General features: G+C 40.9%; 2 protein-coding genes across 2 annotated transcripts in view; both read left to right on the forward strand.

The window, feature by feature from the left end:
• Window positions 1-1,456, forward strand: part of asz1 (ankyrin repeat, SAM and basic leucine zipper domain containing 1) — a 32,306-nt gene extending 30,850 nt beyond the window's left edge. The window contains exon 13 of the mRNA XM_042496920.2: window positions 443-1,456. Within this exon, the coding sequence (XP_042352854.2) occupies window positions 443-607 (165 nt within the window). The 3' untranslated portion in view covers window positions 608-1,456. The remainder of the gene's footprint in view (window positions 1-442) is intronic.
• A 2,552-nt stretch (window positions 1,457-4,008) lies between these two features.
• wnt2 (wingless-type MMTV integration site family member 2) lies at window positions 4,009-26,703 on the forward strand. The gene is made up of 5 exons (XM_042495833.2): window positions 4,009-4,426; window positions 5,928-6,148; window positions 12,618-12,895; window positions 13,081-13,345; window positions 25,055-26,703. Exons 1-5 carry the CDS (start codon window positions 4,344-4,346, stop codon window positions 25,258-25,260), a joined length of 1,053 nt encoding a protein of 350 aa, XP_042351767.1. The 5' UTR covers window positions 4,009-4,343; the 3' UTR covers window positions 25,261-26,703.
• The last annotated feature ends 22 nt before the right edge of the window (window positions 26,704-26,725 follow it).

Genomic DNA, 26,725 nt, shown 5'->3' on the forward strand with positions numbered 1-26,725 from the left:
TTGTGACACTGTGTCACCCTCTGACTTAAGAGTTTGTGAACAGCGTTATTCCTCCGTGAATTGACCGTGACTGAGAGACCCGACTCTCCACTCGGTTAATGAATCCTTGAGGATTTGGCACAGGAAGTTTTGGTGACTCAGGTTTGCGAGTCACGCTGTGGTGGTGCAGCGGGACCAGACATGCCCTCACCCTCAAAATGACTGAGCTGGTCTCTGTTTGATTCCCACCAAATACTGACTGAGCTAATATTTCCTTCCCAGGCAAGGTTTAACTGGCCTGAAACTGCCTGACCAGTAAACTGTTATAATCCAGACTGGATTAGGGTAAAACGACCCTTTTACTTCCTGCACCAGGTCACATTGCTCTAACCACAGGATTCAGTGTGTGCTTCCACATTAATGTGTGTGTTTCTCATGCGTACCTCTCCTTCTCCTCGTACAGATGGACGAGGCCAAAAATTGTCAGATTCCTCCACCTGGTTCCCACAGCAACCGGAGGATGTGGTCCCTGAGCAGGGTCACGCTGAGTGCAGTCGCAGGTGCCTTCCTCTTCCTCCTCTACAAAGCGTCCAGTGGAAAGGGGTCCCTGCAGGGACAGTTGTGTTAATCGGTTAGTCAATGAGCTCGTCATATTTTGTTTGTGATGACAGTAGGTGATAAACTCGGTTACGGAATATGTTTTAGGACGGTGTTTGACAAGATGGCATTGACATTTATGCAGCTCTGACTCTTGCTTTCTACTTTTCTCCGTCTTGTCTTTGAGTTATGTTCTGAATTCTGTTTTCATGTTTTAAGGATTTAAGTGAAAATTAAAGTTTCTTATGAGGAACAATTTCTTGCAAAGTCAAAAAGTTAGAATGCTTTCTTTTTTCAGTGCCTGCAAACACAAATTGAACCCTAATATAGATAATATGTAACATGATAACTCTCAGGTCTTTGAATTATTTATTTAATGACATACTTCAACATGCTTATTCACTTTCTTTCCCAGAGTGAGATGAGAAGATTGTAACCTACCTCGCGTCTCTGTGTTAAATACGAAGCTGGGGAGCAAGTACTCAGCTTCCAACACCTCTTAAGCTCACTTTATCAAATTGTTACCTTTTTGTGTAATCTGTACACACACAGAAACCTGAAGACAATAACTTGTCATTTTAGTGGATGTTTCCTCTTGGAACAACAGCTGCAAAGCAAACAGCAGTTATTACTTTTTGGTTGACATATGTTTTAGTCATAAGAAATGTGTTTCAGTTATTAGGAGCTTAAGGGATGTCACAGGGGTTACTTAGTCTGTGGTTTTCTTAATTTTTTAGAAAGCAGGCTCTTTCCCCCTGCTTCATGTTTTTCTGCTAAGCCAGTGATACTGGGGCCAAAACTGGCCCCTTATAGGGTGCTGCATGAACATCAAACCATTTTCTGATTCACAATAAAAAAATAAAGTGATTTACACTGGGAATTTATTTTTGTACTTTTTGTATGCATAATGGGCCAGAGTGCATAAAACAGCATCAAAATAGAGCTTGTTTATAAAAAAATTGCCTGTGGAGGATCCCCTGCACCCCCACAGAGGTCCTACATAAACCCTTAATGTCCTAATCCTAAAGGCATCCTAAAATCCTGGAAACATTCTCAAATCCTGGAAATGTCCTAAACTCTAATGCTCCCAATGCTAAACTAAGCTTGTTTTCTCGGCACCTGCTAGTGTTGGCTAATGTTTTTTCTCTGATAACTTAAGATAAAGAGGTTTTCAACAGAAGCCAATTTGTCTGCAGAGGCTTCCTCTTCTCGAAAAAAACAAACAGACCCAGTGATGTGAATTGGTAAACACACAGAATAAAGTTTCACTGCCCTCTTGCCACAGAGGGACTGGTAACTATAGACGACAAAATCGTGAATGTCCCCATCTAGAGCCAGTGTTGGTTTGTCCGTTCTGGGCCACTGTAGAAACATGGGGCTGCAACATGGCTGATTCCATTAAATTTCTGCCAATTTATGCTCCTAAATCCTACACACTGGAACATTTAATTTCAGAAACAGAAACGCAGACATATCAGTTTTTGAAAAGTCTTGATTGATTGTGAGATATACACTCAGTCTAATTAAGCTCAGATGTCGTACTGAACTTCATATTTAAGTTAGCATCTTTCACAAACTTAATTTCAGGTACAGGAGTCTCAACAGGTCATGACTTGACCGTACGTTGGCGATGTTAGATCGTCTCTCTCTTCATGAAACATCCAGGGAAGTACAGTCACCAGCCTTAATGCGATCTGGTACGACAGTGAACAAATTACTCCAATTAAATTCAACTTCTATTACGGACTTATTACAACTACAGCTGCTGCAACAACAAGTCAGGTTCAATGGGCTGAGAAGAGCAGAGAGAGCGCTCTAAATCTCCTTGTTGTTTTATGGTTTTTCTTCCACGGGATCATGGGAGGCAAAATCCAATTTGCCCATTAATCTCATCTGGTCAGGGTCTCCCGGACCTCCAGATACACCCGGGCCAGATCAAAGATGGAGGAAATACCGTGTGACAGTGGTACAGATTTCCCCAAGAGACTTCAAAAAGACTGTGATAGATAATCCAATTGAAATGGACACATCAGCTTTAGGTGCTGCTTTGGGAGAATCTGTGCCTAATTTTTCCTGTCCTTTTTTTTTTTTTTTAAATCATCATTCCTGAGTTATTAGTCGGACTCAGTGATGGTTTGAATACGGCAGTAAAATAACAATGTGTCATGCTTTGGGGATCAGAAATATTTGGCACCTGTGCGTCAGATGGGTATAGCAATGGACTGTCTTTTTTTGGGGGGGGGGGAGCTAATAAGTGAAAAAGTTCTTAACCCCTTCAGAACACGCTCAACTTCCAAACACACACACACAAAAATTTAATGACGGATTTCTACTCCAAATCCACTCAGAAATAATTTTGCTTTGGATTATTTATTGTGTTTTTTTCCTGACTGTTCCAACTGACAAAGAATCTTAATGCAGAAATCGCCGAATATTGAAAAGAAAAAATAGAAAAAATGGTCTTCACAGATATGTGAGATAATATATCAACTCATATCTTGTGCTTTAAAAAATGAGTAAAAACTATAAATCTTTCAAATGATGTTTTGACATGTATAACTAATTTAACATCTAATGTTTACTTTAAACACAAAATTTGCCATTTAGCAATATGAATTATAGAATGAAACGTGCCTCGCCCTTCCTCCTTTCCTGTCGGCCATGCTCATTGAAAAAGGGGGCGTGACTCTTCTGCAGTCCACTTTAGATGATGTAGGACACTGTGATTTGCTTACAGACATCACATCAAATGAGTCTGTGTATTAAGGTGGAGTCTGATGCCAGTAATTATAGATCTACAGATCCTAAAAAAAAAGCATATGGAGATAAAAGCATATTAAACTGGACTGGAGATCTGACCGGGTTTAATATATAAGAAATAAGAAAACAAATGCCCACAAAGTAAGGTCATTGCATGGTGTGAGTGTATAGTTTTGATGTCTATTTTTTCATCATATCACTATATAGAATCTCACTTTTCATCCCTTCAAAGTCTTGAAAACTATATTTTTGAGAGTCACTTGAGCAATCCTGCACCCACAAGCCACTAACTTTATGCACATTGGATAACTTGTGCGCATGAGATATGGATCCTGTGCCCACAAGTCACCATCCATATGTCCAAAAATCATATTTCGGGAGTTCCGGGGCTCCCCAAACCCCCGGTCAATCTGTAATATCTACTCCATGTTGTTCTCTGAAATCGAATCTAAGCGGATTTGTGCGTTTTGTTGGAGACGACATTGGCTGAGCGCGCTGGATGAACCCCCCCTCCATACCGGCTCCTTCCCTGAACGCGTCGGTGCAGTTTGAGAGCAGAGCCCATCAGCTTGGACCACATCTCAGAGCAGCGGAGCTCCGGTCTGGAAGCGGGCCAAGCCTGTCTGGTGTCAAACCAGCCTGAACAGATACTCTCAGACATCTCATTTCTTCACCTCATTCCTGAGACGGGACTCTGCCCACCCCTTGTGTAAAGCAATTTAAACCTGATAGCACATCATCTCCACTGAAAATATTTGCTGGACTATTAGACAGTCGCTCTTCACTTTTTTCCCCTCATAAGCACTTTGCCACCGTGCGCAGCCCAAGCCCGTCATGGCTTTTACGCGCAGACCTCCGTCCTCCGACTGTCCTGTGATGATATATTTTTTAATCCGAGCTTGATTTGGAGATTCAACAAGTTCTGACTTTTCTAATGTTCTATATTTTTTTCTTTTGTCCGTGGAAATGCTCCGTCCAGATCCATAAAGGACCGAAGTTTGGTTAATATGAACTTATTGCCAAGTGGAATATGTTTTTATTTATCTGTGGCAATCTGCTGGCTGACGGCCGAGGTCGATGCGTCCTGGTGGTAAGTGCATAGTTTTTACATCTTAATTTAAATGCAACTGCAAAAGCCCCACGTGCTGGATGTCTGACTTTCTTATTAACGCGTTTTACCGCATAACGTATTAACATGTTTAACGTATTGACGCACAAAATGCGCGCCAATACGGTTAACCGTTTAAATTAATCTGAAATTATTCTGTTTGATTAGATTTAAATGTCTTTATTAATTCCAAAACTGTCACTTTTAGTATGTTAATTAGAAATGTCCCACAGATTAACTGATTAAATGGTTTTCATAACTTTTTTTTTTTTAAAACTGATGTTGAAGATTGAATATTTGGACAGATAAGTTTACAGTCATTTGATATGATTTCATTTCTCTTTATTTGCTGTCTTTCGCTCTCTGTTTCCAAATTCCAAACTTCACACCGCCTGTGATACTAAGAGGATGTTTAGACATATCATTTTCACTCAATTCCTTTTTCTCTTGCTCCTCTCCGGTCTGTCTTTAATGGTTGAGGGAAATCCCTGCAGCCTGCAAGTGTTCAAATTCCCTGCCAATCTTTCATCACCGTGTTCTGCAGGTACATGGGAGTGTGGACTTGTTAGGAGTTATTTCAACACAAGTTTCTCTAGAAGACACTTTTTTGCTGATAGTTCATTATCTTATTCTCCCCTTTTCTATAGAAGTGTCCAGCTTCCCTGCAAAGCTTTAGCGTCTCTTCTTTACTGCAGCTACCTAAACACTGTAGTCTTTTGAGTGAATCTTACTTTAAAGGGAAGTAAATATAACTATTAATCTTCATTTCTTAATTACGTTTACTGAAAGTTTAGCTATTTTTACTTCATGTTGTGAAGTGGTTGCAACTTCAAAATGACTAGTGCAGTTACCTTGTTCTTTTTAAGTGTTTGCAACTTCAATAAACCAAGTTAATCTTGATCATTTCAAAGAGGATTTTGCCAATGATGATGTAAGTAGATCTGCAGGGTCTGTTTGTTTACATGTTTAAGAAAATACAAATATGATTGACTAGTTTGCAACCAACAGAAAACAGATAGTAATCTTGGTTTACTGAAGTTGCTAAAACTTTGAAAGACTGGTTTAATTAAAATTGTCATTTTTAAGTTGCAGCAACTTTTCTAAATTCTGTAAATATAACTAAAGTAGATATAAAGTAAACATAAATTAAGACTGGTAGTTACATTTACTTACACTTTTCAAGGCACTTGGTTTCTTACATTTTTAAAGTAAAATCAGCGTTTCACATTTTACAGTGAATGTGCAGGATTGTATTGAGTTATTTGCACTTTTGTTGATTGAAGAGATTCAACATTTTTGTTGATTTCTGCCTTTGAGAGAGAACTCATTGACCAAATTGCATTGTAGTCTTTCATCTCTTCGCCTGTCTACGTCTTTCTACACACATTTTTTTTCTTCCATTTTATACTTTTCTCAAATAACAAAAGGTTTTACCCAGATGTTCACAAGGGTTGGGCTCTCTATCTGCTCCTACGCTCTACAGGTACATGGGCACGCTGGGCTCCCAGGTGATGTGCGACAACATCCCTGGTCTGGTGAACAAGCAGCGCCAGCTGTGCCGCCAGCACCCCAAAGTGATGCAGGCCATTGGGGCGGGGATGAAGGACTGGATCTCAGAGTGCCAGCACCAATTCCGCAACCATCGCTGGAACTGCAACACCACGGCCAGAGACCACAACCTGTTCGGACGCCTGCTGCTGCGCAGTGAGTGGACGGGCCAGTTTTCTCATTTTAGCCTAGAAAAGTCACATTTTTAACTAATGGAGCTTTTCTAATCATGAATCTGAGAACATTTGGGGCGGCAGGGAGGGAGTGTCTGTAATCTAGACTCAGATCTGACATCAAACCTTCATCTGAAGCGTGCATCCTGTCTGCTGTAGTGTCTTTGAGCAAGACACTAAGCCTCAGCAGAAGAGGAAGGACAAAAAACATTTGGGTTTGGGGTTTTGAGGGATTAGTAATTTTCTCCATAGTTGTTATTGTTAAGTTACTTCATGTCATGTTCATCTTAAACACCTGCCTCACTTTCTCTCCATGAGTTACACCTGTAGACATCAGATCAAAGTTAAGTCTATTAAATAAACATGTATCGTCTCTCTTCAGTCGTATCGGCAGAAGATTCTCATCAGTCTTCTCACGGCTCTCTGAAATCCTTGAAAGTATTTGGATTTAACTGAAAAAAACAGGTTTTGACAGTTGATTTTTTTTTAAATAGATATGAATAGACATGGGTCATTGAACATGCTTGGATTCATATATTTGGTGGAAAAATAGAAATTTTAGTTCTTTTAAAATATGTTTTTTAGTCTATCTTAGCATTAGGCTCTGTTTAATTGTCGTCTGTGAGTTTCTTGAAAGTCGACTAGTTCTCATAAAAATTCTCAGTATTGTATCAGTCATTCACCCCGATCTGTGTCTCAAACTGCACTGTGGTGGGTCCTTGAATTTGAGGGAACTGGGCCAAGAAAGACCTTGAAAAGTCCTAGAATTAGATGTTTATCACAGTGTGAAGTAAGTTTAATGATTTGTTTTTTCTGATGTTGCATTTTAAAATCTCAACAATTGAATTAAAAAAGAAAAAAAAGTCTTCAAAGGTCTTAAAAAAACATTTGCCTTAAGTTGTAGGAACCCTGATTTCACTAAATCTTAACCTGTTTTTGAAAATAACAAAATTTAGTTGTAGGAAAACACTAACAAGCATTTTAGTAAATGTTATCAGCGAATCAACATATATCCGTATAGTTTTAACTGTACTATATTTGTCCCTATTGCTCACCCTAGCAGTAAATGAAAAAAAAAATACCAGGATGAGGTACAGAAAGTACTTACTCATGATATGATGACCTATCAGGTGCCTCAAACACTGCGCGACTAAGAATAGAAACTCAGTGACGGGATTTTGTGCAACATTATCTGCTGGCTTGCGTTTCCAGGTCATTGTTTGCTGCTGGCGCATTCTGTAATTGAATCTCTGCATGATGAAGCCTGTTACAGCACACTCGTCTGTTTACAGTGACAAACATGTTGCCTTAACTTACTGCTGACAAATCCAAACAATTGGTTGGTTTTCAAAGTGTTGATTTACTGCAACACTGATAGTTCCCTTGCAGATATGTCCTTTTTTTCCACAGAGGTTGGATCACATTCCTCACCTCGTCTCACTTTACAATGGTACATTTATCACATCGGTACAGCCGACTGGTTTCTCCGTCCATCTGTTTGTGTGTTTAGAGGCTAATATGCGACTCAGTACTTTGTTATAGTAATACTGTGAGATTTGGTATGCAGATTTAGTGCTGAAAAGATCTGTCAAAGAACAAAAAAAAATGAATCGGCCGCAGTTTTGATGACTGAAGCTTTAAGTTCATAACTTTTATAAAATGAACGTCTTGTCATAGTATTATTATTTCAGTGGTATCCGTTACTAATAAAAACAACTTTATATTTGTATCGTTTTGATTCAGATTTATCACGATGATGTTTATGTTAGATCCACTTCAGCTACTGTCTCAGTTAGCTAATTAGTCTCCACTCAGCTCGTTCAAAAGAGGAATGGTAGAAATTTTGACTTTTTCCAAATAAAAGTAATCCCACCACTTTCAAAAACCACGTGGGGTTATTAGCACTGTTTACCCTCTCTGATCATTTGCAGAAGAAGAGACTTGATTTAGAGTCAAGAGAAGACACAGACATATATTTTTGGGCGGTTGGGGGTGTAGAAGAAAATAAATGTGATGCATAGTGTGGCAGATGACTCCTCCCAGGCAGTATTGAGGGATTGAAATGATTAACTAGTAATGAAGCAGCCTGCCGCTGCCTGTGACAGACATAAGCTCTGGACAGAAGCGTCCTGTCTAATTAGACGTGTCACTGTGACGTCTCAGCAGCGAGAAACAGTCTGAATCTCCTGTGAAGACATGTTATAACAAGCCATAATCTTTTCTTATTGCCAGCAGAGGATCATCAGGGCCTGGCGGCCTGATGTTCCTCTCCCATGCCCTGAGATTTAACCCCGCAAGGCAGATCCCTCGACTTAGTCCGTTTCATGTCGGGGGCCTCTAATCAGCCGTGTGGTATTCGGACCTCCCAGCCGGACCCCGGCCGTGTCACACAACATTATCTCGGCACATCGAGGGCCTCGTCAGAAGCTCCTTATTGTCAATGTCAGCAGGCTAATTTCAAACAATTACACAGGAGTTTTCTCTCTCTGGTGTCGTGTTCTCTCAGCGTTCTCCTCATTAACCTCGTTAGCCACGCTCAACTTAGCTGCCTGAGTGAGACACACACACACACACACACACACACACACACACACACACACACACACACACAAATCACTGTATCAGGGTTCATACGGCCATGAAAAACCTGGTAAAGTCATGGAATTGCAAAAGGCAATTTCCAGGCCTGGCAAAGTTTTGGAAATTGAAATACATCCTGATTTTTTTTCATGGAATTTTGTTTCACAAACCTGTGTGATAACACATGATGTGTTCCAGGACCATCGGAAATCTGAAATCCAATGATAATTTCTTTCCTTCTTTGTTTTTTTTTTTTTTTTTACGATATTTCCAAAATTTCAGGAGGCTTCTAGAATTTTAGGACATTTTTAAAATTTTAGGAGGAGGTACAACAACAACTCCCAGTGTGTATGACTTGGCTCGAGGGCAATAAATTGAGTATCACTGGTTTAGAGAGATTTAATGATTGATTTAACTAACACCCTTTACATCTTTTTTTCCCCACATTTTATACATTAAAAAAAATTAGGAATTTAAACAAGATAAGTTCATCACTACTAAAAATCAATAATTATTAGTTGCAGCTCTATACATTTAAAAAAATCCACTTGCTGTCAATGTGTGCCTTACATTTGTCACAATTTTGTAGCAGCGGTAAGACACACACACACACAGACACAGACACACACACACACACACACACACACACACACACACACAAACTTTCCCTGCCTCGGCCTTTGATGTTTTTCAGATCTCTCATCAGTTACATGTGGAGGGAGATAAGGGCTCCCTGTCAGGGCATTGCTGGTAAACGTTAGCTGTTTATCTGTCATGGCAGTAGATGAAGCGTTTTTTTATTTCATACCCATAAAAGCCTTCAGCAGGCAACAACACACCCACGGGTCATACAGGTAGCAGCGGGGGCCAAATTTTTGAAGGATCTCTCTGTTTGTCAGGGATTTATTTTGCCTGTATTGGGGAACGCCAGAGATCCATAACAGATAAAACTTTTGTGTTTGATTCAGATCTCACATCAGTGGATTTTAATGATAGAGAGATGCATAGCAGTAACTGTGCTGATGGGTTTTTGTTATTGTTTTCTTATCTTGATCTTTTGGTTTTCAGTATTCGGAGAAAGATGATGTCAGTGTGTAGATCTGTACTTTGTTAGCCACAGTGTCACCAAATACCTGCAAAACTGAAGACATCCCATCAGCCTCAGTCATACTTTGTGTTTAGCTGGTCAGGGTGGGTTAATTAGAAAATGTGAGCGTACTAACACATTAAACTAACAAACCATTCTACCTGCTATCAACTCTTTAGTGTTGTCACTGGGAGCATGCTGACAGTAAGCCTGTGTTGCTGGGCATTCCAATACCTAAACCACCTCACTATTTAGCATGCCAGAAAAACATTTAGTTTCTATGGTTCCAGGACGTTTCTGTAATTTCAGAAAATTTCTTGGATTTTTGGACGTTTCTAAGATTTTAGCACACTGGGGCTTAGCTAGAACCTCTGTCGGGGGCTGCGGGAGATCCTCCACTAGCAATTTTTTGATAAAGTAGTTATATTTTACTGTTGTTTTATGCACCCGAGCACCTTATGTATATTAGAAGTACATAAACAATGCCTAGTGTGAATCACATTATTTTTATTGTGAATTAGAATATGGCTGGGGGCCACCAGGGATCCTGGTGGGGGCTCGATCAGGCCCCGCGGGCTGTAAGTGTAGTAACACTGTTCTACTAAATCTGCTCGCATGTTGCAGCAACCTGGCATGCTTTTCTGGCTATTTTAACCCATAATCCTCTGCACAGCTGAAGATATGAGTATGAGGGTCAAAGGTTACAGTGCAATGTTAGTAGCAGTATGTCCAGACTGTGTGCATACTGCCTGCCATAGTGCGTACTTCATAAGGGCAGCTACAGTACCTATGAAAAGTAAAAAAAAAAAAAAGTCTGTGAATTAACTGTGCATGTAAATGCACTGATTACTGAAAATCAAATGGCATTTTGTTCAAGTCATTTTAGGCAGTCCAAACTACATGTTAAATGGGGTTAAGTGGGCATCCTTCCCAGAGAAATTTTGAGCAACAATCACTTATTTTCCTGCATTTTGATGATTTATTTTTACACCTATTTGTACCTTTTCTGTGCAAATTCATGGTGGAAATTTCATGGTACTTTACCTTCAGAGCACAGCTACAGCCTCACAGAGCCGCTAGCATGACTGTAGACTCTTAATCTTGTTATAGTTCTGGGTTTTAGCTATTTTCTACAGTCGCCCTGAGAGCCCAATGCACCCCAAATAAATAAAACAAAAGCAAATTCAAAAAAGAAACATCTTCCCCAACACACGCAGGGCCAATTGTAAACAGAGGAGAGGCTGTGTCTCACAAACTGCAGCAAAACAACTGAGGCGCATATTCTGAACTGGCTGTATATATGCCCAAAGAATGCCCCCAAAACCAAAAAAATACCGGCATATTGGACAAGTCGGAAGATGCTAAACTTAGAAATTTGTCCAATTTGGAATATTTAAAGGGAATATGCTGTTATTAAGACCTACATCAAATTCAGAATACTGCCTGCCTGAAAACACAAAGAAAATACATGCTCCTAACTTAAATAGAGGATTTAATCTAAACACAGTGGGTCTCATTCATGAAATGCTGGTATATGTGTGGGTAGATTTGTACATAAAACATCTTGTTACTAAAAGTCTACACCGATTTCACGAAGGTTGTGGGAACCTCGGCTCTGTCGTAGGCACGTGTATGTTCATGTGCGCCAATCAGCCTAAATTAACAGCAGACAAACAGACGTTCCTGCAATTAGCATACATCCCTGCCGATGAATAACCAGTGACCACCATATAAGAAGGTGATAATTACGATAAATTAGTGCATCCTATCCACCTGCAAACACGCAGCAAACAAAGAAGGAGAGAGAGAGAGAAAAACCTTTTGGATGTTAAGATAAAGTTATTTTTGGGTAGAGCTGAGAAAAAATATTTTATTTACTTTTATAAAACTATCATGAACTGCCTGGTGCTTAAATGGCACTTTTGTGCACGTTTAAATTGACTGAATCAAGAGGGACAGAGAGAAGGGGGAAAGAGGGAAAGTGATGAAACAACAGAGCATGCGAGATGGAAACCAAGAAAGGAGGGCTGCAAGGAGATTTGTTTGGCAGTGTTTGTTTCTGCTTCTCCAGCAGTGCGAGAAATGTGCATAGCATGCAGCAGAGAGTGGTAATCATCATCTGCGCGCTGCATCAGCATTGATCGCCATGTGAACCAGACGCACCGCGGGGCACAGCCTGCTTTGCTGAACGTTTCATGTACGAGATGATAGTCTAACAGAAGGAAGAGAAGATGGAGAACTGTTGCAAGAAAACACACCAGGCCTAAGCTTTAAATACAAATACTTTAAAAATATATATTTTACTATATGTAAAATAATAAAAGCCTATTTTGACATTACAAATTCATGTTTTTAATCAGCCTCCGGCCCAAAATACCAACTGCCAACTAATTTTGCTAAATATTACTAAACTTTTGTCACGTTTAGTTTGCGTGGTTCAGAGGCACCTGTGTGTTGTGAACGAAAAAGAGCACAATCCGAATTAAAATGATAATCTCTAATAATGAAAGCAAGATTTATATACAATGCCTATTTACACAAGCACCACGATCAGACAGAGGCAGGGATACATTTTGGTGACACCTAAAGAAAGACTTGAGCTGCTATCATATTGATGAATGCCAAAATACACGTAAATTTCCTTCTGCAAACACTTTACAAACAATTTTATTCTGCTCACATTTAATGGATGAGAGCCTGTGTGTTTTAAATTCTGTGAAGAGACTTGCCTTTTGTTTCAGGTGTGTGCTACAGAGATTGAAGCATTTCATCCTCTCTCCTTCAGGCAGCCGCGAGGTGGCCTTCATGTATGCCATCTCCTCGGCCGGTGTGGTTTACACGTTGGCTCGAGCCTGCAGCCAAGGCGAGCTGGACTCCTGCTCCTGCGATCCCACAAAGAAGGGCTCATCGCAGGACGCCAAAGGCTCTTTTGACTGGGGCGGCTGCAGTGACCACGTGGAGCACGCCATGCGCTTCAGCCAGGGCTTTGTGGACGCCAAGGAGAGGAAGGAGAGGGACGCCCGGGCACTCATGAACCTGCACAACAACCGGGCCGGCAGGAAGGTGAGGAGGCACCGAACCTCATTCTGTAGGAATTACAAAAAGGAGTCCACTGATCAGATGAGTTTGTGTTTCAGAGATGGTGTTTCATTCTCAAAAAGATTTAAAACTGTCATTAGTACTGTTCTTTTCTACTACTTCCTGCTACAGTTCATCTCTACATACTTCTTCCTCTCTCTCCTCTCCAGGCTGTGAAGCGCTTCATGACTCTAGAGTGTAAATGTCACGGGGTCAGCGGGTCATGCAGCGTTCGGACCTGCTGGCTAGCCATGGCTGACTTCAGACGCACCGGCGACCACCTTCGCAAGAGGTATAATGGCGCTGTGCAGGTGGTCGTCAACCAGTACGGCACTGGGTTCACAGCTGCGCACACACACTTCAAACGACCCAGCAAGAATGACTTGGTGTACTTTGAGGACTCGCCGGACTACTGCATACGGGACCACGAGTCAGGTAGACACTCTCTGACCTTTACATAACTAGAGGATGTGATGAGACAGTCACCGTGCTGCCTAAATGATTCAGATTAGGTAACTCTAAGTAACTTTAGATACACTCAACTTTCCAGTAAGAGCTGATTTAATTTTGGGACCCTGTGGCTATTGGTCTGACGACAATGTAGCCTCTGGGGGAGATTGCCAATATTTCAGGAGTTTCGGTGTGGCCAGTGGATATGCGCCGCTCATTGTTTACAGCCAGGTTGGCAACCTGAGACATGACACCAGACTTGGAGTTGAGAGAAGATGTCAAAGACCGGATTGTTTCAAAAGCAATCTCAGAACCCATCAGCTATCGGTCTACGATATCTGTTTCTAGAGATTAGTAAAAAGCTAAATCTCATTTTTTTTAGATTGCATTTCAGCCAATGCTTTAAACCAATTTTACTCTCCAAACAGGCTGTTTACCTGCATGCAACAAAAGCCAGCTCAAATGTGATCGGTTAAGATCACATAGAATATAAACAGACGTCAAACGGCGACCAGAATATGTGCAATACCAAAACTGTTTCCCACAGATCTGCATATATATGCAGGTATATTTACAAAGATTGGTACTCAGTACTTGTACATGATGTCAGAAAAATCTGAATTGTTGTGTTAGTCCAACTAAATCTGAACTTTTAAAAATACATGTAAGCAGTCCGACTGAAATCATCCTAAGTCCAATGTCTCAGAGTTGGACGAACACAGCTAGATAATGTAGTTGGGGGTTGATTTACTCTTTCGTGTATACGCCTCAATCGGACCTGAACTGGCCTAGGTATTCTGCGCATGCTCCATAGTCCCTGCTCCAAGCTTTGACCCGAAAGTTGAACAGCATAAATTCATAAAACAAAGCCAGGAAAAACAAAACAAGATGAAGGTATGAAATAAAGTGTAGCATATGTATGAAATAAACAGCATTGGAAATGTATCCATGTGTTTACCCATCAACATGCAACCCATTTGCTGCTTGTCTGGTATAAGATGCAATTCATCAACCAGAGGAGGGTCAAATAGCAACTAGCTTAAAGGGGTCATATCGCCACCTACAGTGGTGTAGTCTGACATATTTCCGTCAATAAACAGATTCTCCCCTAGTGCTTGTATACTGGGACAAAGACAGTAGTCCAATTAAAAGGCCTAATCAAGTTATAACTGAGTTTGACTTAACTGTGCATGTAAATGCACTGATCACTGAAAATCAGATGGCGTTTTGTTTAAGTCATTTTAGGGAGTCCAAACTACATGTTAAATGGGGTTAAGTGGGCAGCCTCCCCAGAGAAATTTTGAACAACAATCACTTATTTTGCTGCATTTTGATGATTTATTATTACACCTATTTGTGACTTTTTCTGTACAAATTCATGGTGGAAATTTCATGGTACTTTGCCTCTTGCTTCAACTGCGCATAGTTGCATCATCTTTCCATTTTATGGCAGCTTGCAGCCGTTGCTTTTGAGGTAGCATACTTCCCCTTACTTTACCAGACGCACTGCCATTTCTACAAGTCACATTCTAGTAGTTTGTCGAAATAAAAGTTCTCCGCTACTTTCACATTGTTATTAAGCGCAACAAATGAGCCCACACTGAAGAGGACCCGTCTCCTTTTTGTTGTGCCAGTGGAGGATCCCCTGCACCCATGACAGAAGTCCTAGCTAAGCTTCTGTCCGGAAATCCTAGATACGTCCTCAAATCTTAGAAACATCCTAAAATCCTAGAAATGTCCTAAAATCCTAAAAACGTACTAAAATTCAAGAAATGTCCTAAAATCCCAGAAGTGTCCTGTCATTTTTGCAAATGTGGCCCCTAAGCAAAGCAAGTTTACTATCCCTGTTGTAATTGGTTGTCGCTCCTTTACGTCAGAAGAATTGTATTAAGTCGTTGACTTCCCAAAACCAGGTCTCTGGGTGGCTTTTATCAGTTAAGGTTGATGCCAGCCTTATTTTTAAGGTGAAGGGTAAAGTTCACAATGAACGGCATCCTGTCATGTCTCCAGTGTGTAAACAGGAATTTATATCAACAGATTTCTCTACACAACAAATCTGTTTTACAGTGTAATTATGGAGCCAGTGGGCTCAGCTTGCATTGATTGTATTCCTGCAACAGTCTGGACTTTCTGTTCTCTGCAGAGTTTAGGAAGCTATTGTAAAAAAAGACATCCTTGTTTTCTTTTGGTTGAGCCCTGTTTATGTTAGTCCAAATTCTAGCTGCTGTACACCTGGATGATAATCGTCTAGGTCTTTCTGATGTTGAGCCTTCTGTATTTGAAGTGATTAAACTCCTGACATAAGAAAGTAGATCTTGAGCTCCAGAGTCAGCTCGCCCGTCACACTTATCTTAATGTCTCATCAGGAGTGACCGAATCATTACAGCTCAAGGCTGCAAGTTCTCACTAAGAATTGAGTATAAAAATACTATAGGAGACTATGATTTCTGTGGAGTAAATAAAACACACTCAACCTTGCTTTTAATTTGTAAAGGAGTTTTCATCGGGCCAGAAAAACAGATATTGGAGTCGAGATGCTGGTGTTAAGACAGATAAGCTGTTGCAGAAATGTCTATCTGAGTGAAATCTGTGCTCATGTATGTGTGTGAGGCTTTGAACAGGACAGCGAGTGTGTAAGAAGGAAAATGTTTGTGTATGGAAACTGTGTGAGAGAAAGATCAGTGTGTGTCTCTGTGTGTGTGTGTGTGTGTGTGTGTGTGTGTGTGTGTGTGTGTGTTCCAGAGGAGGTGGATGCCTGTCAGGCAGCAGATGATCCGTGGCGATCGGGTGTCAGCCAGTTTAAGACCCATTACACACTTCTGTGGGCTGAAACTTTAGAACACCACAGATCACTATAAATCACCACCACTGGAAACACACACACACGCCTGAGGGCATGATTGGCCAGCAAAGATAAAGAATATTTCGGGGCAGGTTGGATCACACAACACAAAAGAGTGCAATAGTTTACAGTGAGTTCTGTGTCAAAGTGAGACGATTCTCCACAGTCTTCTCGACCCCTTTCTCATTACCCAAAAATGTTTTTATGTTTTTAATTGTTATTTCTTCCCTTTAAAGTCTGCTTGAAAATGCAGTTAAAAGTGCGGGTTGATGAGAAAAAACTCTACATTTATGTAAAAACTGTATCCTAGTTTTTGTTTCATGACTCATCCTGAAACAAAAACAGGTGTTTTTGAAATGATTAAACACTTTGACTTGCACTTTGCTGTGAGATCAAGCCCCAAAATGTTTGCCATAGTGTGTTATACATGTTGCTCAAGGACACTTGTGAGTCAAAGGAGACTTTGGATGTTGTGGCAAATCAAAGCTGGGATCTGTCTGTCATGGGACGGTGTCATGTACTCTGCGTGCAGTTTAAGTTATCAGGCACTTCATGGTGATTTTTAGGTGCTAAGAGAGTTTTACGACCTTAAAAGGAGTCTTAACTTTAACCTGCTGTTTAACCTGCTCAGATATTTTCAGAGGCATGGCTTTAATTTAGAGGGCGAGACTGTTTCATGTCTGGAGATGAAAGCTGCGAGAGTGTTTTCTAGTCTTTGAGCTCGGGAGTTAATTCTTGTTCTTGGGAGCTTTTGACGGCATCTCACTGTCACTGCTGGAGCAGGCTCATGTTGTCATATTTTAGTTATTTTGCCTTTTAATAGTGGCAGTTTAAGTACAGACAGAAAACATGTTGTAGGTTACAGCATGCAACAGCAGGCTGGAATCAAACTGGAGACACTGCAGATACATGGTTGGTACCATCAGGCCACCAAGACCCAGAAAAACTGAATTTATGGAATGTTATTCATAATGTAAGACACGGATAAAGACATGGGACACTTACTATCACATTGGCAATGCAACTTAATTATGTTTGGCAACTCTGACCAGCAGCATTAAAAACAAAATAAGACAATAAATATAAGGTAATAAAATGTAATAAATGATAAAAAGGTATTGAACAACAAGTTTATATTAGGTGTTAAATGCATCGGCAGTAGCTGGGGGCTGAGAGGTGGGTGGTCATATTTACAGTCCTACAACAGCTACGGGAGGGTGGGGGGTGAGGGAGGCACTTGGGAAAAAAGCAATTCTTTGGGCTGAAACTTGAACTGTGGAATCAAACAGTCAAATAGCAGAACATGAAATCAGTTGCTGTTTTGATTTTTTTTTCTTTTGGCAAGAAAAACATTGTCAAAATCAGCTTTGTGATTTTGATGATTGCTACTTTCTCTTATGTGATAAAACATATACACTATGTATGGGTTTTAGGTCGTGGACACATTAAGATGCCCAGGGCGTGTCCTGGGGTGGCACGGGACACCCCTGAAATCTGATCTAAAAAAGCAGTGGGTGTAGTTGACTTTAGCTGCACCATAGCACACAGTGGAAACGCGGCATATTCTTCGACATTTTATAAGAGGGTGAGGTAACACACACACACACACACACACACACACACACACACACACACACACACACAGTGTTGGGCCTGGGCCTCTCATGAGAACTTAACTTGCTCCCTCTCTGAAGACAAACCGACAGGGACACACACTCACAGACAGGCAGTCGAGACACATACTGATTGTAGAATCTACCTCTCTCTCTTTTTTTAGAAACACACACAAACATGAAGCACAATTCTTCTTGACACACACACACACACACACTGAGTTATTCATGTCTGTTTCTTTCTCCTGTCACACACACACTGAAAAACCTCTCCAAGACATGCAAACTCACCCTCAATCATTCTTAATAACACACAGACTGAATCCATTCTCACAGACAGATGAACACACACACACACACACACACACACACACACACACACACACAGGCTCAAAGCCCACAGAGATAGCGAGACAGCCCCTGTGTGCCTCTTTAAAGTGTGAAATCAATTTCCCTCGGCCCCGGCGAGGCTCAGGTGCTAAACTCATCTCTCGGCGCCCCCTCATCTTAATTCAATAAGCAGACGCAGGCAGAGCGAAGGCTGCGAGGAAGACTCTGGCCATGATGTCATCCCTCGCAGGGCAGCATACCGGTGCATGACGGGCGGGCGGGGCTTTGGGTCATGCCCAGACATATTACCTGGCGACGGGAATGGTGCAGAGACAGTGCATACACACACACAGAGCCAAGCAGAATGTAAACACGAGCGAATTCCAGAACAATGTTCGAGATGGTACTTGAAGCCGGCGCATAATTTTTTCTAAACCTTTATTTATACAGGAGAAGTCAGCTGAACACACACATGCTGTTCTTCAGTAACAGTCAGTCACACCTGAACATCTGCAACACAACAGCTCAGAGGTTCAGAGAACATCTGCAAGGTAACAACAAAACTAGAAAAGACTGCAGACTATGCTGCTTTTTTGATATTTATGTATGGCCTCAGCTATGTCATCATCAGCCAAGTCATTCATACCTTAACCTAGGACATTTCACAATACTGGAAAGTATCCATCACATCCTTTCAAAGTCCATGGGGACATTTTTTTATGTCTCGTCAATGTCAAATACTTGAAGAGAGCACTCCTAGGGTTGCGGGAGAAGCAGCGAGTTCACCTGCGGGCATATTTTGGGTGCATTTGGAAATTATCTATACAGAAATACTCTGGACTGTTGGTAAATTCGGAGCGTTGTTGGAATGTACCACTTGGTTGTTCAGAGCCCCCCGCAGACAGAGCAGCACAGCGCCAAGCGGAGTGAATGTGTGGTTAAATTAAGCATTCATGATGTTATGTAGAAATAACAATGTATGTTTAATCTAGAAATGTTCATGTTATGTTTACAGGTAAAAGATTGTCATATAAGCATTTAATGAGCTACTTACATTTGGTGCAGTTTTGTTTAGATTTAAGTGGACATAATTCAGATTTGTGAAGAGTGAGCTGATCCTTTTCTTAGGGGCATTTTCAGGCTGTAATGTCCATCATGAGGCTTTACTGACGCGTCCATAATCTTTAAGAGCCTGATGTCTTCTCTTGACATTCCTATTTCCTCTGAGCTTCTTTCATTGAAGTCGTGATTCTACTGGTTGCTCAACATTTCCTCCAGCTTACATACGGAGATCCTATTGGCGGCAACCACTGAAAACCCTGTTTTAGGCCTGCTGTACTCTCCGTCCCGAAGGGGACTGTTAACTACAGTTCTTACTGTGCATGGGCCTTTCCTTGGCTGTTGACAACCTCCCAGGGTTTCAATACTTTGGGGGCATCTGTGCCAATCAACAAGTCAACATTGGCATCTATGCAGAGCATCCAGACATCAGAGAGGTATGGCCACTTTTCCAGCTCTTGATGTTCAATAAATATGACAAGATCTTTGAAACAAGCTCTGCCATAGTACTGCTCCAAAACCTCATGTGCTGTTCTCCATTTTTCTCTGAGTTTGAATAGCAGCTTTGTCATGATTGCTCTCATATTGGTTGGCATGTCTAGTTCTTGTGAATACTGATGCTCCCCCATGCAATGCAACAACAATGCATAAAAAAGAGAAAAGGCCTGCAGTGCCTTTACGTCCTCTGACTTTACAGCAGGCCAGGCCAGGGCCTTCTCTATGTAAACTTCAGCAATCCTGTACTCATTTCCAAAGTGTTCTTGTTGAACCTCTTTAGCCAGCTGATCAGGAATCATGTGCTGACAACTCCTCACCAATTCTCTGGGCTGTCCTCTTGTAAACTGCTCCAAAAAGTAAAGGCAGCCCAAAGCATGCTTTTCCTTTAAAGCTGCAGCACGAGCGAGAAGTTCGGCTGTTTCTGCCTCTACTTTAATGAAGCTGTGGTTTTAACACTTTTGTTACTGCTTCACTGGATATGCTGTCATCATTGTTAACATCATCAATCACTCCTCCATCATCATCATTTGTCAAACAATGTTCACCATCAGCAATGAAACTCTTCTCCACAAGCATTTCTGCAGCAAACCAAATGTTTTGTTCGAGACTTTCTTAAGTTGGCATTAAAGGCATCATGCGCATTGTTTGCTTCTTCACACAAATGAAGGATTTCACCTCTTTTACACTGCTGCTCTGCATGAGCTCTTGAGTTATCCTTCTCAGATCTTTGGCCTTATTTAATTTATCTTTTCTTACATTTTGAAGCCTCTCTACCTTTTCATAAAGAGCTTTTTGTGTTAATTTAATAAGCCTTTTCTTTTATTTTTCCCAGATTGCGTTTCATTCCCACTTCACTCCATGCAGCCGCAGCCGCTTTGCCGTCCATAATGTCTCCGTTTAACTGAATACTCCACAACGCAAGTCCAGGACCAAAGCAGTCTTATCGCGAGCTCATCGGTGTTATTTAGCGACCAGTGCATTGCAATTACGCTCGCAAAGTCTTGTGCACACATATTTAAATATGGCCATAAAGCTGGTACACATACCTCGGGAAACCTTGGGCCTTTAAAGTTGGACAGTGCGCTAACTCGTGGAGCGGCTCAGCTGATCGGCTTCCTCCAGCCAGCAAAACAATCTGCCTTTACGGCAGCAATGACCTCCTTTCCGATTCTACTGTCTAACTGAAGCGGAGTTTTTTGACTTAATATGATGACTTGATTTCGCCAAAACAAAAAATCTACAAGCCGCTGAGGGGCTGCTATACCGGTACCTGCGTAATTTATGCGTAATCTTCCGTGTGGCTCCACTGATGTTTATTTACAATCACGGGGTCCATTCAACGACATAGCCTTCGCCGATCTACACACACGTATTTCCATTAATAACTTTTATGTAAAACAAACAAAAGGCTCAAAGTTTGGCTAGGACAGGAGGACGGTCCAAAGACTGCGTGCTTCCCCCGTAAACCGCACACCTGCAGAGTGATTACCACTTCCACTTCCTGTACTTCCCCACACAACAAAGTTCAGACACCACAGAGACACCACCCACCGTGGCAACAAGAGAATTACAACAACAAAACACATTATCTCATTCACAGACCCACAAACAGAAAAAATGCCCCCAACAGTGACAAAACAATTTAATCATTCAAGAGCATAAATGAGTTTTTCCTTTCCAGGGCACACACTGGGCTCTGCAGAATCCAACATATCTTTTTAGTTATTTACATATTTTTCTCGTTTTTGATAAAGAAGCCCCTGTCAGCCATGTCTGGTCACTCATCAAAAACAATGACACATCATTATGACCAGAGCCCTCATCTCTTTTTACGCTTACACAGATGTAATCACAGGCGCTGGCCTCGAGGATGACGTTCGTGTTGGTGGTTTTGAGGTCTATAATAAGGACTCATTTGTAATTACAGAATAAGTGCATCTTTACCTCAGTGTAACAAGGCCTGTTTTTTGTGATGAAATAATAATCTGGCCATGATAACGCAAACTGGTGTTCACGATCATTAGATAAAAAAGATGACCTTGATGTTGCTCAAATTTAATATCAGCAGATAAAAGTCCCTGAAACATCTCCAGGGTGGACTGACAGCGTGTCAGCAGTTTAAACCGTTTAGTAACAATATAGATGATAAAGTACTTATTGACACTAGATCAGGTTTACTTTAGATCAGGTTCACTTTAGATTTGCACACATTTTTTGAAGGATTGCATCTAACAATGAGTTTCCTTTTTGTTTATTCAATCAAATATTTTCTCAATTAATCATTTAGCCTACATTTTAAAATAGTACATGTAGGAGTCATAGTAATAGTGAAAAAAATTAAAAAATAAAATAAAAACTCCAAGGTGATGGACTGTTTAACAGTCCAAACCCCCACATTTTCCATTTACTCTAATGTAAGACAATTGGGAAATCAGAAACAGCAACAATTTACTACAATAAATACATTTTCAGAGTACTTGCATGCTGGTCAGCTAATCGACTCGTTGTTTTAGCTATATTTTCATTTATGATTACATTTACATTACAAGCAAATGTGATCCAAATTGGGTTTTCTTTGCTCTTGTGTGACTGATGATGACTGATCTGATGTTTTAGTTTGGACACAGAAATCCATTTTTTTTTCTATTCAGATTTGGGCCACTTTCATATGTGTCCTAAATCCAATACATATCCAATTATTGGCTGCGTGACCACTGAGAACGCTCCTATCGGGATTCACGTGTTTTTTTTATATATAACCGTGTTTTTTGCTTGACTGCTGCAGCAGTCGCCTGCTGATAGAGCTCGACTGTTGGGGGCTTTCTGACAGGAATAGCTTATCTGCATGCATTGACAGCGCTGTTGTGAGGCACGAGCAGAGATATCTGAATGTAGCCCTAAAAATCTTAAAGCTTTGGAGGAACTGTTCCCTCTGTGAAACGCTCACATCAATCTTAACTCCGCACTCACGCCTCTTTCTCCTCAGAACTACCAGCAATAGCTGCTAAAAGCTCATTTGTACGATAACCCATCATCCCGAAAACATGCAGTCCATTGCTCCGAAAACATTGTAAACATCCATACAGTAGCTCATGGCTAATTATTATGCAGTACGACATCATCAGACCTTCCTCCACTTCTCATTCTGCTTTACAATTTCCCACGTGCTTCTGTTTGGGAAAGTTTATAGTATTTTTGAAAAAATGGTCCGAAATCCACAGCAAATCATTTCAGAGACTCAAGTTGCCCTGTTCATTTTTTTTCTCAAAGGCTACACAACATGATGTTTTTTGTTGCTTTTCCAGCGTGCATGTGTGTGACATTATTTGCTACAGGTGAAGTGTTTTGGGGCAGAAATCTGTTCACACTGAATGCGCGTATGGGTCACTCCAAAAATGAAATGTGAACAGAAAAATTGGATCTGGGGAAAAAAAAATCAGCCATCAAGCTTTTTAATGCGTATGTAGCCAAAAACTCACAAAAAAGACGGGTTTGGTTTTGTTTGTTTTGTTTGATAATTCTGATCACAAGAAAACATTATAACACCTGCAGCTACAGTTTGACCATCACAGGCTTCCTTAGTTTGATCATAAATGAAGCTGCAGCTGTCTGTGCAGACACACACCTGAAAGAACAGGCACTGTAGAAGTGTGTTTGCAGAGATAGTGCTGTGTGTGTGTGGGTGTACACTATCAGTGTGAGGAGATAGTGCTGTGTGTGTGTGTGTGTGTATGTGTGTGTGTATGTGTGATGGATGTCTCCTTTAAAATGAACAGCTGATGAAGAGTGGGAGAGCAGGCTGACGGCTCCTATCATCAATCTCTCATCTCTCCTTCGTCCAGCGTTCATCATCTTACTCACCCCCAAACCCGCTCCTCGCCCCCTCCGCCTCCTCTGCGCTGCACTGCCAGCATTATACTGCGCTCCCATTGGCTCTTGATAACCTGGAAAACGAATCTGATTGGCCACATCTCAGCTTCAGTACCGCCAAGTCACATCCTCATTCCACATCAGTAACTACGTTAAAGAGGCACTTATGTCTTAAATGCAAAGCAATTTCCCAAGATGCTTCTCACCTTTTTTTAGCCTGGAATAATTGTCAGTGTAGGTGTTGCACATTTCCACCAGGAAGCTACGGAAATGTGTTTTCTTGTTTATTGAATCTAATCTAACGCTCATTCTGGAGGAAATTAAGTTAAATCCTCTTGCTGGTAAAATGATTTGGCCTCAAAAAGCAAAGAAGTTCATCTAAATTCAAACACAAGTGAAGACTATAAATTTAGGGGCAGTCCCAATGTTTTACTGAAAAACCCTGAAAAGAGATGGTTTTTCCTTTCTAATTATTTTTTATTTTATTTTCATCAAATTAATCCAACACCAACACACTTTGACAGCTTATATGAAAGAATGATGTTTGAAAATATAAAAAGAGATGTGATAGTGTCTTATTGTTTGTTAGGGTTGGTGCTGATTGAATCTAGCCTTTCCCACAGTCATGAAATTCCTGGAAAAGTTGTGAAATAATGAGAAAAGCTGTTATCAAACCTGGAAATGTTTGGAACTGACAGAATGTTTTGGAGAGGAGTTATTAAGGTTTAAGGTTACACAAAATACTTTTTTGTTACTAGTTAAGGGTTAGGGCTGCACTGCAGGATCACTGAAATTTCACTAGTATTGAGGGACATACGTTGGCAAATGAAGCTAGCTGGCAGCGGGAATATTTAATGTGTAAGTAATGTTACCAAGCGTTAGCAGTTTGTTTATGTGCAAATGTGTTTAATAATACATGGCTTTCAAATGACAGATATAATGCATGGGCAGAGAGAGGCAACCCGAGCCACTCTGGGTGTTTCGTTGCAGAGTTGAATAGTGGCCAAATGTAGCGGAGGGAAAATGAAGTGTGCTTCTCTCTCCACATTTAAAATCGCACCCGGTTTCAAAATGCCTCTTCTCAGAGGTGTCCAGGCAGACTGCTTTAAAGTACTGAGGTAAAGTCATGGAAATCGAGTTGAATAATATGAAAAAAGTTTTAAATTATCATTTGTAAAAATGTGTGGTAACCTGGTATTTTTTTTTTATAATTTGCCAAAATTGGGGGTCCTGAGGTTCTTCGTGTTTTTCACGTTTTTTGCTGCAGGAAATTGCTGAATATGCACAGCTCTGAATAGAGAAAATCCAGAAAACATGAAAATGTGTAGCTGATTTTGCACTTTAAAAAAAATGAATGCAAACATTTCTGAAGATTTTCACCTATTTTTAAAATATTAAATGAAACAGAAATCTGTACCAAATTCTTCGAAATGCAAAGCAGATCAATTGCTTAAATCCTCACTTACCTCTCTCTCTCTGCAGGGTCGATGGGAACAGGAGGGCGTGTCTGTAACCGGACGTCCCGCGGCGTGGATGGCTGTGAGGTGATGTGCTGCGGCCGAGGCTACGACACGTCACGGGTCAGCCGCACCACCAAGTGTGAGTGCAAGTTCCACTGGTGCTGCGCCGTGCACTGTCGCGATTGCCACCAGCAGGTGGACGTGCACACCTGTAAAGGCCAGACGTGAACACTACTGACCGTTAAAAACCCCACTGCTTCTGTACTGGGTTTTCTGTAAGTGACAGTCAAAAGGAAGATGTGACTATGTGACTGGTGCTGTGAGCCCTCCGTGTTTCCAAAAGATCACCTGTCAATCAAACAGTAGGTAGTTCTGTTGAAGTTTCTGTATTCTTTGCCGAGTCGTGCCGTCTTCTTGCTGCTCCTGCTAATTAGAAAACAAGAAACTTCAGTCTGCAAGTTTCCAGGCTCATAGAGCTTTCATCGACAAAAAGATATATCAATCAACACAAACTAGTTCATACTATACTTTCTACAGAGAAAGCTGGTGTTCAAAGGACGGCTGGTTCAATCAGAGTTTTAAAAAGTTCAGTTTTTGTAATCCTGAATCCACTTTGAGCTCCTAAAGAAGAAAAACTGGTGAAGCAGAGATGCTTGTGACAGAAATAATCTTGGGGATCAAGTTTAAATGGTTTGGAGGTCAACGACTGAGCGAAAATACACTGAAAATATATATTAAGTTATATAATCTATTGTAGTGATGTCAGATCTCAGCTGGGAGAGAGTTGCGTCTCTGAGAGTTTCAAACTTTGTCTCAAGCATTTAATGCAAAGCAGAAGTCAGACTCAGATGTTTTCCACTAGTTCAGATTAAGATTTGTTACAGTGGCATCTTTCATTTCTGTCAGCAACTTGTTCATAACAGAAACATCAGCGAGTCCAAGCTGATTGAAATTCAGAACCGGTCTTTCTCTGCAGTATGTCTTCACTTTTTACAGTTTAATTTGTATTCCTTACCAAAGAACATATATTAGTTTTTGTCTTGTTGTGTTTTTTTTGTCACTCCAAAACACTGGTGTTACTCTTCGAGTGTTCATTGTTGAGGCCTGCAATAAAAAGGTGAAAGTTGGTTTAACAGAAATATTTCAGAGTTTTTGGATCCATACGCACAAAAAGTGATGAGTTTGCAGCTGATTGTTCTTTACTGTCTGCTGGTTTTAGGGTTTCTGTTTAGGACTTAATGATTCAGCGAGTGTGATTACATGCACAATAAATACAGATTTCACAGGTTAACATCTTGTTGATGTCATTACTGCCAATTCTTAAAATGCTGATCAATAAAACGTTTAATTAAACTCTAAAGGCTGCAAAAAGGGGAAAGAAATATGGAGCTGTAATCAATTTAAAATAGATATATATTTATTTGGCGGTTATTAAATTAATTAAGTATTCAATACATTACTTATGTTTGGCAAAAGGTGTGAAAAAAAAGACATGGTTCTTATAGCATGGATCCAACGCCTACACACGCACGCACGCACGCACGCACGCACGCACGCACGCACGCACGCACGCACGCACGCACGCACGCACACACACACACACACACACACACACACACACACACACACACACACACACACACACACACACACACACACACACACACACACACACACACACCTGTGCTGTGGG

Source organism: Plectropomus leopardus, chromosome 7 (assembly GCF_026936395.1).
Source record: "Plectropomus leopardus strain MGB_pleo_1.0 chromosome 7, ASM2693639v1, whole genome shotgun sequence".
NCBI lineage: Eukaryota > Metazoa > Chordata > Actinopteri > Perciformes > Serranidae > Plectropomus > Plectropomus leopardus.

Excerpts from the sequence above, each read along its gene's own strand:
- wnt2 (XM_042495833.2), top strand. The coding sequence starts at position 4,344 with ATGAACTTATTGCCAAGTGGAATATGTTTTTATTTATCTGTGGCAATC. Across the intron at positions 12,896-13,080 it reads ACAACCGGGCCGGCAGGAAG|GCTGTGAAGCGCTTCATGAC; the intron begins GTGAGGAGGCAC and ends TCTCCTCTCCAG. Across the intron at positions 13,346-25,054 it reads CATACGGGACCACGAGTCAG|GGTCGATGGGAACAGGAGGG; the intron begins GTAGACACTCTC and ends CTCTCTCTGCAG.